Source organism: Echiichthys vipera (assembly GCF_963691815.1).
Source record: "Echiichthys vipera genome assembly, chromosome: 8".
NCBI lineage: Eukaryota > Metazoa > Chordata > Actinopteri > Perciformes > Trachinidae > Echiichthys > Echiichthys vipera.
Genome location: NC_139833.1, coordinates 14,319,790 through 14,333,600, shown reverse-complemented (window position 1 = coordinate 14,333,600; position 13,811 = coordinate 14,319,790). Strand labels below are relative to the sequence as shown.

The following is a 13,811-nucleotide window of genomic DNA, read 5'->3' as shown; positions in this document are numbered from 1 at the left end:
TGGAAGTGTGTATGTGCACTTATGAGTATTGGTAAGTGGCGGCCTTACTGCTTAAGACTCATTCCCATGTGACGGTTTAAGTGCCAACGGTGTTAAAAGAGTGGCTAGGACAGGAAATAAAGAAATGGACGGATGTGAAGTGCAAATGAAGATCTGAAAAAAAGAAATGTTTACTGAGGAAAAAAGAGATGAGAAGGAGGCAGGTATACAGGGGGAGGTGGAGCTGAGTAAAAAAGACAAAGATTTGGGTAATTTAAATGTAATTATATTGTTTTTCACTGTATCTCCTGCAGAGAAGTGGTAAAACAAGTTTCTATGTCACAGTTCACAAAAATAAATGACATTTGAAATTAAAGCAATAGAACATTCTGAATGTGGAAGATTAATAAAATAAGATAGAGGACAGAGAAAGAATGAGAAACAGCAATGCTTCAGCCCCATTGGTTTACTTCACATGTGTCACGGCTCTCTCCTTCCTTACACTTCTTCTTAGACTTCCTCCTTTTCTGTCTTCGTCTCCTCTCTGCCTCCGTCATTCCTCTCCAGCGTTTTTCTAGAGGGACTGAATTATTCAAGCGGTGAGAGAGAATACTGCTGCAGCACTCGTATTCAGAGATACAGTATCTTGGTCATTCACACAGGCACAGTGACGTAAAATGCAAATAAAAATTGGAAGAGATTCTCCATGATTTTAGTTTTTAAAGGCGTCATGCCAGACATTTGGCCAAAACATTGCTGCTTATCAAATATGGCAAAAAATAGCAGCACATATACAAAACCAAAAGAAAGACACCCGCTGAGGTGACAAATGTGTTTTCTAAATTAGTTGCACCAAATTGAGGAACTTAAAATGAAATTTTACCCTGATATATTCCTCATTTTCATGTAACTGTTTGACTTAAATGCTTGGTGTGTGAATAGCCAGCTCAGTGTTTGTGCATCGTACATATTTAAAAAAACAAAAAAAATGATGTCTTATGTTTTTATCATACTTAATGTGTATAGAGTAAAATATCACTGAGATGGCACATTGGCGGTGGTGGAAAGCTACTGTAATGTTGTTAAAATGTACCTTTACTTTATAGTTCAGCTTCAGTTACTTTGCAGTTGCAGATTTTATATACAGTACAAAACATATAATCTTCTTATTAAGTACTTTATTAAAGATTAGAGTACACAATAAATATAAATCCGTTAAATTAGGTCGACCTTGATCCACTATTTACTTAATGCTAACAACTGTATAACACTGACATGGGTTATTTTTCCGCCTAGTTTTTTGATACATTGGTACATTTGTCTGACAACACTGCAGACTTTTTGAACTTGTAGTTTAATATTTTTACGTTGCGATAATACAGCTTTTGCTCAAGTCAGTATTTACACATTGAACACATTTGTGCTTCTTCTTCCCGTGCGACATATCGTTCAGTTCACCATTTAGTCTAAACACACAGAATTCCCACTGGGCTAAAAAATCTATGCTTCTTAGATACATTAATTATATAATATCTGTACTGTGGCATAAGCACTAATGTGTTTCCGGAAAACATTTGGCATGTAGCTCCATTGCCGGTGTTGGTTTTGGCATTTTAGGTGGGAGAATCCTGTCTGCATGTCAATGGCTGCCCCCGAGTCCAGCAATAGCTGTCAATTTGTCAGCACTGAGCTCCGGACGTCTGATCCCTGCGGGCGGTGGTCCACACAGACTGTCTCTCACGCTCATCTCAGTGTATCTCTTTCTCTATTTCACTCTCGGTCTATGTATATCTTTGTCTCTTTGACAGTCTGCTTCGTCTGCAAACCGTCCTCTCATTTTTGTCACACAGATGTTTGCTGCGAAAACCTAAGTGCTCCTCATGTTTCCTTTGTATCAACACACACACGCACACACGCACACACACACACTCACACACTCACACACACACACTCCGAGACACAGAAAATAGATGAGTAGATTTTAGAGGGCTCTCTCGTGTTAAAAGGTTGTTTGCTCAATGTTCCTGTTATAACATGAAGCAGCCACTTATTAGTTAGTATTAAATGCACAGGCTTTGCACCCCATTATGCTCCACTAATTCCTGCTGTTATGATCAAGTTGAAAGTAATAGAAGAAGAAAAAAAAACATGGCAGGATGGGGTGTGTGTTGAGATAGAGTCGGCATGACTCCCGATGACCATATGGTAAAACCATCTGCCCTTCTTCCACCAAGGCAGAAAAAGTTATGCAGGACATTACCTGTAAAGTGTGTCCCGAACAAGCTGCTCCCGTCGCTCTGTGCAGCTGAACTGGGTTGAAAGTGTCTTATCGTGTTGTGAACAAGTAGACTACAGTTGTTAGCATTACAGAGCGCCAAAATTCAGAATGCGATGTACGTGGCTGAGAAATCTTGCACTTCTCCAGTGTGTAAGTGTCAGTGTGAGCGTGTGCATGCAGACAACTTGGAGGGAGGACGTGTGATGCTGACTAGCATATGCAAAAAACACCATATGTTGAGCGCTCTTGTTTTTTCTTGCGCTCTTGTTTTTTCTTTTCAACCCCACCTGCACCTCAGGGCCCCTGCGGCTACATCCCAACAGCTCTGTCTGTTTGCTCTCAGGGAGGACTGACACAAAGCAAAGTGCTGTGTTCCCTTGATGGTGCAGTGTGTCACAAATCTATACTTCATATTCATTTCAAGCAGGATTGTTGCATGCAGTGCGTTCACATTGGAAAAGTGACAAAACGAGGTATACTCACACCAGACAGCATGCACACTGATACTAATTAGTTGATTTTTGACTTTGCTGTTGGTGGACACTACTCCCACAATGCAGTGCACAAAGCAAATGGCTGATCCCTGCTAAGAAAAACAACTATAACAGTACTTATAAATAAATTGTGGATGGTGGTTTAACTCGCAGTTAGCAAGTTAAACCACCATCCTGCTAAAACAGTTGGCCTGTACAATCATGCTCAGTATGTAGTACACACTGTATAACATGTGCTAATGAACATCAACACAAAATGTGGCTGTGGCTGGGAGGATATGGAAGCTTTTATTCTTATTTTTTAGCCTTTTTTTCCTACAGATCGGAGGTGGTAAAATTTGGACAAAATTATACAAATCAATAAAAAAGAAGCCACAAATGTTACGTTGCTCACAAAATCACCGGAGGCGATCCACAAATATGCCAACCCAGCTTCAAATGTAGAAATGGGTCTGTAAATGCGTATGTACGTATGACTACGTATTTCAGATTAAGTGATATATATTTGCAAATGAACAAATACATATTTTTGGAAAGTCAAATATGTTTGAGTCGTACTCAACATTTACAACATTGATGTGCTTTTACAGATACTATTGTCCAAAAAAAAGCTTCCATAGGGAGAGTGCATAGTTTTGTACGTGTTGGACAAAGTGGAAATTTGACCTGATGGATATTAAGGGATCACCAACATTATTACAATCCATCCTCTGGGTTCTGTGAATTATTATTATTTTTGAATGAAAAATTCAAAACAGCCAATATCTTAATCCTTCACACAGTTGTTGAGATATTTCAGTCTGGACAAAAGAGGATACTCTGATTCCAGCTTCTCAAATATAAGAATTTGCAGCTTTTGTCTGACTGTTTTAAATAAATGTGTCTTGATTTTAGGTTCTCTTCATTTCTGTAAAATATTCCCAAATCTGGGAAGAATTAGGAAGAGGGGGGTGGGGTTGTTGAAGGATGAAGTGTTGATGGGGGTGGTGGCAGCTTGTGGGGTGGGGGGTGGGAGCATTCAGTGCCAAGATTATAGATAGATTTTTTTTTATACTAGCTCAAGCTGGCAATGAAGCTAAGGGTGAGTTGGAGCTGGGGTTTTAAAAAAAAGAAAAAAAGGGGTCTCCCTGTGGCCTCAAGCCAACTTCATGTTACTAAACCTGGACCAGTTCATTCAACACACACACACACACACACACACACACACACACACACACACACACACACACACACACACACACACACACACACACACACACACACACACACACACACACACACACACACACACACACACACACACACACACACACACACACACACACACACATGCAGGCAGAGAGCAAAAATGAAATGTGTTACCCCTCCCTGCTTTATATTCATGAGCCAGTCTGTGTCTGAGGTACCATCTCCCCTGGCAACCCAGGCTCCACCCCCGTCTCTCTTTGTAGCATAACATATGAAAGCCATCTGTGTTTAGACCCTTAATCTCCATCTCTACACACTCCCTGCCGACTCTATATGCTGTGGTTGTGTTTTTAACTGAGATGGGAGTGATTACGTGAAGAACAAAGAAGACTAGGCTTTATTATAACAGTTAATTCAGGAGTAACTGCTCTGATAATGACGTGTGTATGTGCTACAAATAATACAAAAGCTGCTGTGACACGTTTGTTAATGATGGTGTTATTATTCAACTCTCAGTTAACATGAAAGTGTCCCATCAAAGAAGGAGCTGGTTCCCATTATGACTGTTGCAGTTTAGGACGGTGTCTGTTAATTCAGACGCTCAGTCCACTTGGGCTACATCAAAGATAAGACAAAACACTGGAGTGCTAAAGGATTCATTTATTTAAAAAGTACTCACTGTTCTTAATTGTCTCTGGTTTCTCTCTGAAGTCAACGATGTGATAACTCAAAAATGTTCCCACAGAGAAATCATCATAGTTCAGGGCAACTGTCAGTGAGTTTTTTTTCCCAGAGTTGCTGCAGTGTGAAGTTGATGGTGCAATGACCACGAGTTCAGCGCATTTCAGCCAAACAAAAGGGGAAGCTATGCTGTTAGATAAATGATTAGTTGAGCACATTTGCTAATTCCACTATCTGGTTCCTGCGTCTCCAGAATCATGTGTGAAGCTGCTCTGATGCACATCTTAGTACATTTAATGTCTTTGGTTTTAGTCGGTGGGGCAAAAACAAACTCTCTGAAGACTCCACCCTGGGCTCTGAAAGCAAGAATATCATCCTAGAGAAGTAAAATGAACTTGAATGGTATTGGCCTTGCTGATCTTTGAATAGCGTCAAAATAATTTTACTGCAAGTGGTTTCGAGGTACGTTGGTATAATATCATCATGACAGTAGAAAATTAGCCTGTGTGTTTTTAAGGATGAACATATTTATACCTTTTTACTGTTAATCCATTAGTTTGATCAGAAAATGACCAATACTTTTTTTGTAATATGTGAAAGTGTAAAAGTAGGGGTTTTGAGGGAAGACCAGCCAGATTTCTTCAAACATTTTAACGTCCGCTCATCAGATATACAGATCTGAACAGTTTGACTACTCGACTCACTTGGCGCAGCTGAACAAATGTAGCTCCTATTTTAAACCTACACAGAATTGATGCCATTGAACATAGATTAGGAACGAAGCTGCTGACATTCTGTTGTCTGGCATTATGGAAAAGTAGATAAATCTGTACTGTAACTTAAACTACCTTTTTTTTTTAACTTTTACTGTTAGTCACCTAAAGGCACAGTCCTTGACAGTACGTGAAAGTAAACCAAACCAAAAGGGTGCTGGGCAGTGTTAACCTGGACACCACTGGTGCAGACAGATACTCAACTTTAATATCAAGTCATCATGAAGAGATCACAGAAGGAAGTGCAACGTTTTATGGCAAAACATTTCTGTGAAACCGGAACCTCAGGAGTCATTGATTTTCTCACACAGTTTATCAATTAAACTGTAAAAAGTGGAGACAACCATCTGAGAGCATAACTGGAACAGATATGAGCCGACTCTCTTTGCCAGTCGGTAATTCAGTCTGAGTGAAATGTTGCTTAATTTCATCTCTTAAGTCTTTTGTCAGATCCGCGAGGACGGATAAATGACTTCACATGGATTCTTTCAGTAGCTTTATTCTGTCTATTTTTGTTGCTATTATGCATATTACGTTCTTTATAGCAGTAAGTGAATATTTTTTGTTACCCCAGCACATAAACAGGCATGCACATACATTGTGATTTATCCTTTAATAAAAACAACGTGGGAAAAAAAAGAGTAGAAAATCATTTGACCTCAGCATTGTAGAATAACATCGTGAATACATGACTTTGTAGAAATGTTGATCAGTGCTCATTATTTAAAAATGCATTTAAACTGCTTGTTAAAATTGGCTTAATCGCACATCCACCACTGAACAATGTTACACTTTCAGCTAAATTGGCAAAGGTTTTAATCATCGGCAGATCTTATTCCTGCCATTTCTGTTAGTGTTTTTAACATTACAATTCATAATTAAAATGTTATTCCACACACTGATAAAAATCTGCATCTATACATTGCATTTAACAAGGCTAACACATTTCTTAGTGTTTCATAGTTTTTTGACATTAACACTTCAGAAAAGAAATTAAAGATTAATATGTTCGAAAATACTCAAGGCTACAACAAAGTCGGTGAACAAAGGCAATGTAAACTGGCACAGTATTCACATAATTAGTGCATTAAAAACTTCCTCTTCACAGGGCCATGTGACATTAACAATTCATGTTGAAAAACAAACACAAAGTACACAAACAGGTGAGTCACTTAGTAGCTGTCCATTCAGAACCACAGAAATCTAAAGTTATGTTTAGTAGTGAAAACAAAATACTTTATACTGTACACAATAGTAACAAGTTATTTTAATATAATTTGTCCAACATAAACAAATGTAACATAAAACACATTTTTTGCTGATTAGCTGTCACTAGCTTTTGGCAGCCATCATCAGGTATTATTTAATCTAACATATTAGTGGGAATTTCTATCCAGCCTAATACTAAATGCTTATAATTATTTGTATTTAGCTAGCAAGTTGGTCCACTGGCCACTTCAGCGAGTTGGGGGTTTTTGTTAAGTGGTGCTCTGCTGGTAAAATGGTGAAAAAGGCGACGTGGTTGAGGTGTCTTTAGGTATTTTAGGCTGGAATAAGTTTATTTTCTTCCCTTTTTACAATGCTAAGCTGAATACAGTGTTCGCACCAGTTATTTAGTGAACTTCGTTTTTAATAAAATCTCATCCTTCATATAGTAGCCCCAGGGTTCTTATGACTGGGTTTCATCTTCTATATTCTGCAATTTACAGTTTTGAAATGATTGATTGAATCAATCTTGGGGCTGTAAATTACTCTCATGTTATTAACTTCTATCTATCATACTTTATTAGTTTAATCAGTGTTGAACTTCAGGAAGGTTCATGGACAGAAGCCTTCAATGTGCGAGTGTTATCAGCCTCTCTTCTCTTACTGCCCCTGTGTCAGCACAGGAATGTCGATCTCTATGGCGGACATCCGTGAGCGGGAGGAGTAGCGGTGTCCTGCGTAGTTGGATGTGTAGGCCTGAGATGGTGCGTAGCTCTGCGAGGGTGCGTAGGCCTGAGATGGTGCATAGCTCTGCGAGGGAGCATAGCTCTGCGAGGGAGCGTAGCTGTAGGCCTGGGTCCCTCCCACCTCTGAACCGTAGCCTTCTGGAGCAGAAATCTGAGACATGTACACCTGTGGTGGTGCGGGGGCGACCACACTTTGTGCGTAACCCTGGGAGGTCACATATGGCTGGGCTTCGATCACTGTGGGTGGATATGTCTGTGGTGGGAAGGGCTGAGGACCATACACTGGGGAAGGGGGATAACCGTTGGCAGTGAGAGGCTGGGCAGAAAGAGAGGTAGGCATGGAGGGCAGGGGCAACCAGAAAGGAGAAGGCAACTTTTTACACATACAGTACCACATGAACATCAGCAGGGCGGCCAGCATCAGTCCTCCAGAGCAGCCTATCGATACATACACAGCAAAGCCGTCTGAGAAAATGTTATCATATCTGATGTTCATTTCCTTGGTGCGGAACAGGAACCACACTGAGGGTGCGATGGCGATAGCTCCGCCAAGGAACAAGAACGTCCCAGCCACCAGGTGGCAGCCTGCATTGTTGACCAGGAATCTGATGGTTTTAATGTCCGGTTCAGGCTTGTCTGAGCAGCAGCAGGTCTTACACATTCCTGCCATGCACAGCAGCAGGGCTAGAGAGCCGAACATCAGGCCTGCGGGCAGACAGAACTGCAGGAGCCGCAGATCCAGCTGGTCCACTTTGGAGTACCACTGGAAAAATAAGAAGATGTGATTGTGTTATTGTGTTGTGTTGACAATTTAGGACAGAACAGAAAGAAAAGCAAAGTCAGAGCAGAGCCCATTTCTCAAAGTAATACCTCTGAATCATAGTAGTAACATCCTGAATAGCCATCCTGTTTCACACATTTAGCCCACAGCCCATCATACACGCTGATATTCTTGGCATTACGATTGAAGGTGACAAGTCTCGTTACACGCCACTGTGGGATTAATGCTGCCACAGCAATCCCTCCCACAGACACGAAGGCAATGATGAAGGCAAAAGCATTGGTGGCGTGGATGTCCCGGCACGACATGGTGGTGCTGACGGCCACTGGGATAGTTCCTGTATGAACAGATAAAGAGAGGAAGTCAGACAGAATTACCGTACAGTGGAAAGTGACGAGGGCAAAATGTGACTTTAGTAAATAATTTGAACTCCTGATCATAGGAAAAAGGCACGGTTATACAAGTTTGGCCCCATTACTATTGAAGCAAGCTAACTATGCCACAGTCTGACCTAGCTATGGGCAACCCCCCTGTATTTCTATTCACCACAGCGTAGTTGACCCAATATCTGCTGTCCCCTAGAAACAATGCTCTCATTTCATTAGCACACAAAGTGACTATGACTTGGGGACTGAGGGTGCAGGGCAAGCGTGTCTATACTGCAGTGCATTACATAGACTGTCAAGCTAAACAATGAGCAATTGAATTAGATGCTTGAGGTCTCTTTATGTTGCAGCAAGCAATGACTGACGTGGCTGTGTTGAATCTTTATATTAAGAAACTCCTATGTGCTTTAATACCATCACATCTAGATATTTGCATTTTGATTTTGACTAAAGCCAAACATCTATTTTATGCCTTAAGATGATTTTAAAAAAACGCAGTTGCTCTGCTTTAAACAAATTCAGAGACACGATCAGATCACAACTGTTGTGGCGTCTCTTCAGTGGTTACCAGTCAGTTATAGAGTTATTTTAAATTCACTGATGACATTTAAAGCACTTCATGGGCTGACTACTTGCTCTTCTGGAGGTTGTTTATAACAAATTCTGGTTCAAAACTAGAAGTGAGCAAGCTTTTTGCAGTTAGGGCCCCTAATCTCTGGAGATCCCTGTCTGAGGATCTAAGACTTACAGAGTCTGCAACCTCTTCAATGATTATCAGAAATATAGATTTGATTCTTTTGAATTACTTTTTTCACTCCTAGCTGATACCTATTTTATTGTTGCATGATTTATTTTTTTTAGTTGCCTGATGTCATTTTACTATTTAATTGAATGTTTATATCTTGATTTACTCACGTTAGCATGCTGCTTGTTTGCCTTTGTCTATACAGTCATCATCCCAATAAAACTGCTAATACACTGACTAAGGCCATAATAATATAACAATAATAACTTTATTAATATAGCACCTTTAAAAACAAAAGTTTACAAAGTGCTTTGACAGCCAGAGCAAAGGCAAAAGCACATAGAAATCCATACATATATATATACATATATACACGTCAACAAGGCGAGATATACAATAGGACAATTTTAACAAGCAGTAAATACAACAAATAATAAAAATTTAATTAACAGATGATAAAGTTAAGACAGTGTAGATACAATAAACAAATAAATGGATAAAATAAACAAAAAGACATAAACATAACATAAAAGAGTATAAAGGTGTGTTTTAAGCAGTGATGTAAAAGATTTAGATCCTCGGGCGGGTCGTGCCATGCTATTATACTTATACAGAAACTGATATTATATAGAAACCTAATTGTATAATTAATGTACCATACCACACCATAACCAAGTAATAACAGATGTGTGTGAAGATATTAATTGCAGCAGCAGGTGACGCCTGTCTGAGTCGTTTCTCCAGCTAACTTGACTAACTTACTAGTTAGATTTGCTCTATTAGATAACCGGAAACACCTGTAACGTCATTTATAGTTTAGTACATTTTGTTCGATAAAATCTACCGTCAAAATATGAAACAATGAAGACGAAATGTGTACGATAGGCTGACTAACCAGCATCTGATGCTAACGTTAGTTCGTTAACAAAGCTAGCTGAAAGCTAAAAGAGTTAGCATCATAACAACCTGTTGCCTCCTGAAATCCTTTAAGCACAAACAAAGCGACTACATTAAAAAATAGACTACAATACCTTATGTTAACAGCAGTTGGGTGGTGTTTTAGATCGAAGGCGGTGTCATTTCAGCCTGGTCTTTGATTACACACTTGGTCCAGACCACAGCAGAGCCTGTGCACCGGAGTACAGTAGAGGAGAGCGTCAACAGGATGTGGCCTGTGTTTCTGTGTGTCTGCCCTCAGTGCTGTCTCACAGGTGTATCACGCATGCGCACAGAAGGTTAGAGAGGGCAGTGTTGGTAAAGTTAGACATAGAGCACTTTAAACTAGCCAGTGGTGGAAGAAGTACTCAGTTTTTTCTTAAGTAATAGTATAAATACTCTGTTACAAGTAAAGTAAAGGTTGAATATATAGAATTTTCATTAAAAGCTATATATATATATATATATATATATAACTACACCCATGGAGTGTTTTGAGGGGTAAAGAATGAAAGTTGCTTCTCCATAAAAATAAAAATAAATTTAGTCTGAATTAACATTTAAACTTTTTCTTTTTGCGGGTTTGACAATGACTTTATGTCACGTTCTGTTTACATTGTACCAGCCAATAGCGGCTGGCATTGCGGGTTGCCAGGTTTGTCTGTTGTTGGGCGCAGCTACTGTCGGCTGGCACTGGGGAAATGGAGTTTTCCAATCCTGCAGCTGCGTTATTTGTCCCACTAGATAAGTGACCACAGACGGGCAAAAACCAGAGTCAGTATAGGTCAAGCATTCACTCAATGGACTGAGATAAAGGAGTTCAACAGCATTAAAACTCACGCACAAGTGGCTGCGTTTCTCCTCGATCAGTAAGCTAACTTTCATGTTTACTTAGCTGTAACGGCTAACGGTTACAGTCAAACTTCTCTGCAATACTTGCTTTTATGGTGCGATTCGCCTGAGGGGATGGGTTCAAACAGGCTCGAACAGACTCCGGTCGACTGTAGGCTCCTGGGCCGGGCCTGACCAACCTGGCAACCTGAGTGGTGGAATTATTTTTTGTCGTTGCGACTACGATCTTGAGACACAAGATGCCGGTGTTCTGCTCATTCTACCTATTCAACCTTTAAGTACAAATACAAAGGAATTAGTATAAATGATGGACTTAATGTATAAAAAGTAAGAGTACTCATTATGCGGAATGGCCCATTTCAGAATCGGATTATAATTGTTAATAGATTCATGTAAATATCACTTTTAATGTTGCAGCTGATAAAGGTGGGGCTAATTTAATTTACTGTATATTCTGCTGTGTAGCTTAATCTAAAACAATGTATGTTATTTAATTGGTTGACAATATTTGATATTAATAATCTTAATCTGTAAAGTAACTAGTAACTAAAGTTGCCAAATAAATGTAGTGTAAAAAGTACAATATTTCCTCTGAAATGTAGTGGAGTAGAAGTATAAAGTAGATAAAAATGGGATTACTCTGGGCGGTCGGTGGAACAGTGGTCAGAGCAGTCGCCCCATGTAAAGAGCTTGAAGGTCCTACAGGCAGCGACCGCAGGTTCGACTCCGACCTGTGGCCCTTTGCTGCATGTCTTCCTCTCTCTCTCTCTCACCCGATGCCTGTCTGTTCTATCTAATGAAAGCGTTGAAAACTGCCAAAAAATGATCTTGAATAAAAAAGGGATTACTCAGTATTAGTTACTTTCCACTACTAAAAGTAGATGTGATAATGAGGTAAATAAAAATACAAATAGACAATTCACAAATTTATAGAATTGTTCAAAAATAGATTAAAAAAGTATTTTGTAACACTGCAGAGGTCGACCAAATTCTTTAATTTTCGATTTTAATGCAACCACATGTGTCTTTCTGTCCAATTAATAGTCTTCATTTGTGCGACAGGTGTCGACTAAATAGACTATAAAGACCTTTTCAATGGAATTCCATTGCTAGGCAACAGCCTGGGTCCTTGTTACCTCCATGCCATTGATGTCATTCATACACACATACATACACACTGCAACATGAAATAAACTGGGACACATTGAATCAAACAATCAGTGTATTTGCCTGGGTAAAGACCTTAGAATCCGTCCAATTCTGACAGAGGCTAGCAGCAGTTTCAACACATCTGCTTGATTTGTCTCACTGATGAACTTGATTGAATTCTGCTTTTTGTGTCTTCCAGGGAGATGTCCACATTCACATGATATATAAATCTGCAGGACATGAGGGACTAAATGATCTCCTCAATGGTAAGATGACGACTGAGGATGATCATAAATGGTTAAATCATAAATGGTGTGTATTACTGTTTTGGATATACTGTATATGAATATTTATAGCTATGAATGTTTCTGTTTCCTAGGTGATCTTCCAGAGCCGCCTTTTCCCAGCCCTCCATTTCCAGGGTCAAAAATCGTTCACAGGAGAAAAAAGAGACAGGTATGACTCCGCTGCAGGCATGTTTATTGGAAAATGATCATCATTAGCAGAGGGATACTAATGGACTCATGTTGACTTGTTTATGATGTGCACCTGAGTATATTTGTTGGTGTGAGATAATTATGTTCTGGATGCTGTTTGTCCAAAATCACGCTGTTTCCCCGCCCGTATGTTTTATGTAAATTCACAAAGCTAAAGAGAGAGTGCCGTTTCCTCAATCTCCTCCCACACAACAGCACTCCACCCATCTTGCTTTTTTAAATTCTTTTTCATGAAATATTTACCTTCCGAGCAGAGGCTGCTACCTCGCTTTTTTCTCAGACACAGTCAGACGTCTGCAGCTGTCGGTCTCTCAGCCCTCAGACCTGCTCTTTTCTTTATTTGGAATTTTGAAAAAAAAAAGACTGACCTGGTTTAGCTTTGCAAAGTTCATCCTTATTGATTTGTTCTTTCTTTTCTTCTCTTGGTGACACATGAGTTGATCTTTTTGTTTACTGTGTATGCTTTTCTGAAATGTCTTCTCAGGCTCCACACGTGTCACACAGTGTAGAGGATGAGACCAAATACATTGAGTTGATGGTGATCAATGACCATTTAATGGTAAGTAGATATAGATATACAATTAAGATAGAGAGTACACTGTGAAATTATACATTATACAAATAAATCCAAATAGTACCTTTATTGTACATGAAACAAGTGGTCTTGATTAGGGCTGCACAATTAATAGTTTTAGCATCGACACTGCAATCTGCGCATGCGTGTTAGTCACACTGCAGGATGCACAACCTCAAGTAAGGAAAATTAACTGAAAAACATCATACTACAACCTTTTTGCTGCTTAATACAAAAGGAAAAGTTGCAGGGCTCATTTTCCATGACTAATCTACTGTTTCCGATTAAAAAAATACTTTGCCGTAGCTCTGTGTCATCACAGTGTGTGCAGATGAATGGTTTGACTTTCCTCCATGGCGCCAATGCGCAGAGCTCTCCCCAGAGCGTAGATCTAGCCACTTTTCTCTCTCTCGCAAAGTACACCAGACTGATACCTTTTCAATTGAAAAGTACAGTGAAATAGTCTAACTAGCTCCGTGGCCTAGCTTGTTAGCCTTCACTAACTTGGAGCTTCGAGTCACGCTGCATTGAGCCCCCCCATTTTTG

At 39.7% G+C, this 13,811-nt stretch overlaps 2 protein-coding genes across 2 annotated transcripts in view; one reads left to right on the top strand and one right to left on the bottom strand.

Annotated features, from left to right (window-relative positions):
- Positions 1–13,811, top strand: part of adam22 (ADAM metallopeptidase domain 22) — a gene marked incomplete at its 3' end in the record, with an annotated part of 59,624 nt that overhangs the window by 30,738 nt on the left and 15,075 nt on the right. Inside the window, exons 7-9 of the mRNA XM_083918884.1 lie at positions 12,394–12,460; positions 12,574–12,650; positions 13,176–13,250. Of these exons, the coding sequence (XP_083775010.1) occupies positions 12,394–12,460; positions 12,574–12,650; positions 13,176–13,250 (219 nt within the window). The remainder of the gene's footprint in view (positions 1–12,393; positions 12,461–12,573; positions 12,651–13,175; positions 13,251–13,811) is intronic.
- Positions 5,990–10,425, bottom strand: cldn12 (claudin 12). The gene is made up of 3 exons (XM_083918883.1): positions 10,289–10,425; positions 8,216–8,463; positions 5,990–8,108 (listed from the first exon to the last, which is right to left on the bottom strand). The coding sequence occupies exons 2-3, from the start codon at positions 8,432–8,434 to the stop codon at positions 7,260–7,262; spliced, it is 1,068 nt and encodes a 355-aa protein (XP_083775009.1). The 5' UTR covers positions 8,435–8,463; positions 10,289–10,425; the 3' UTR covers positions 5,990–7,259.

Bases quoted from the DNA above. Each gene is read 5' to 3' on its own strand.
- cldn12 (XM_083918883.1), bottom strand. From the start codon at position 8,434: ATGTCGTGCCGGGACATCCACGCCACCAATGCTTTTGCCTTCATCATT. The intron at 8,109-8,215 runs GTATTACTTTGA...TTATTTTTCCAG, and splicing joins GTTACTACTATGATTCAGAG to TGGTACTCCAAAGTGGACCA.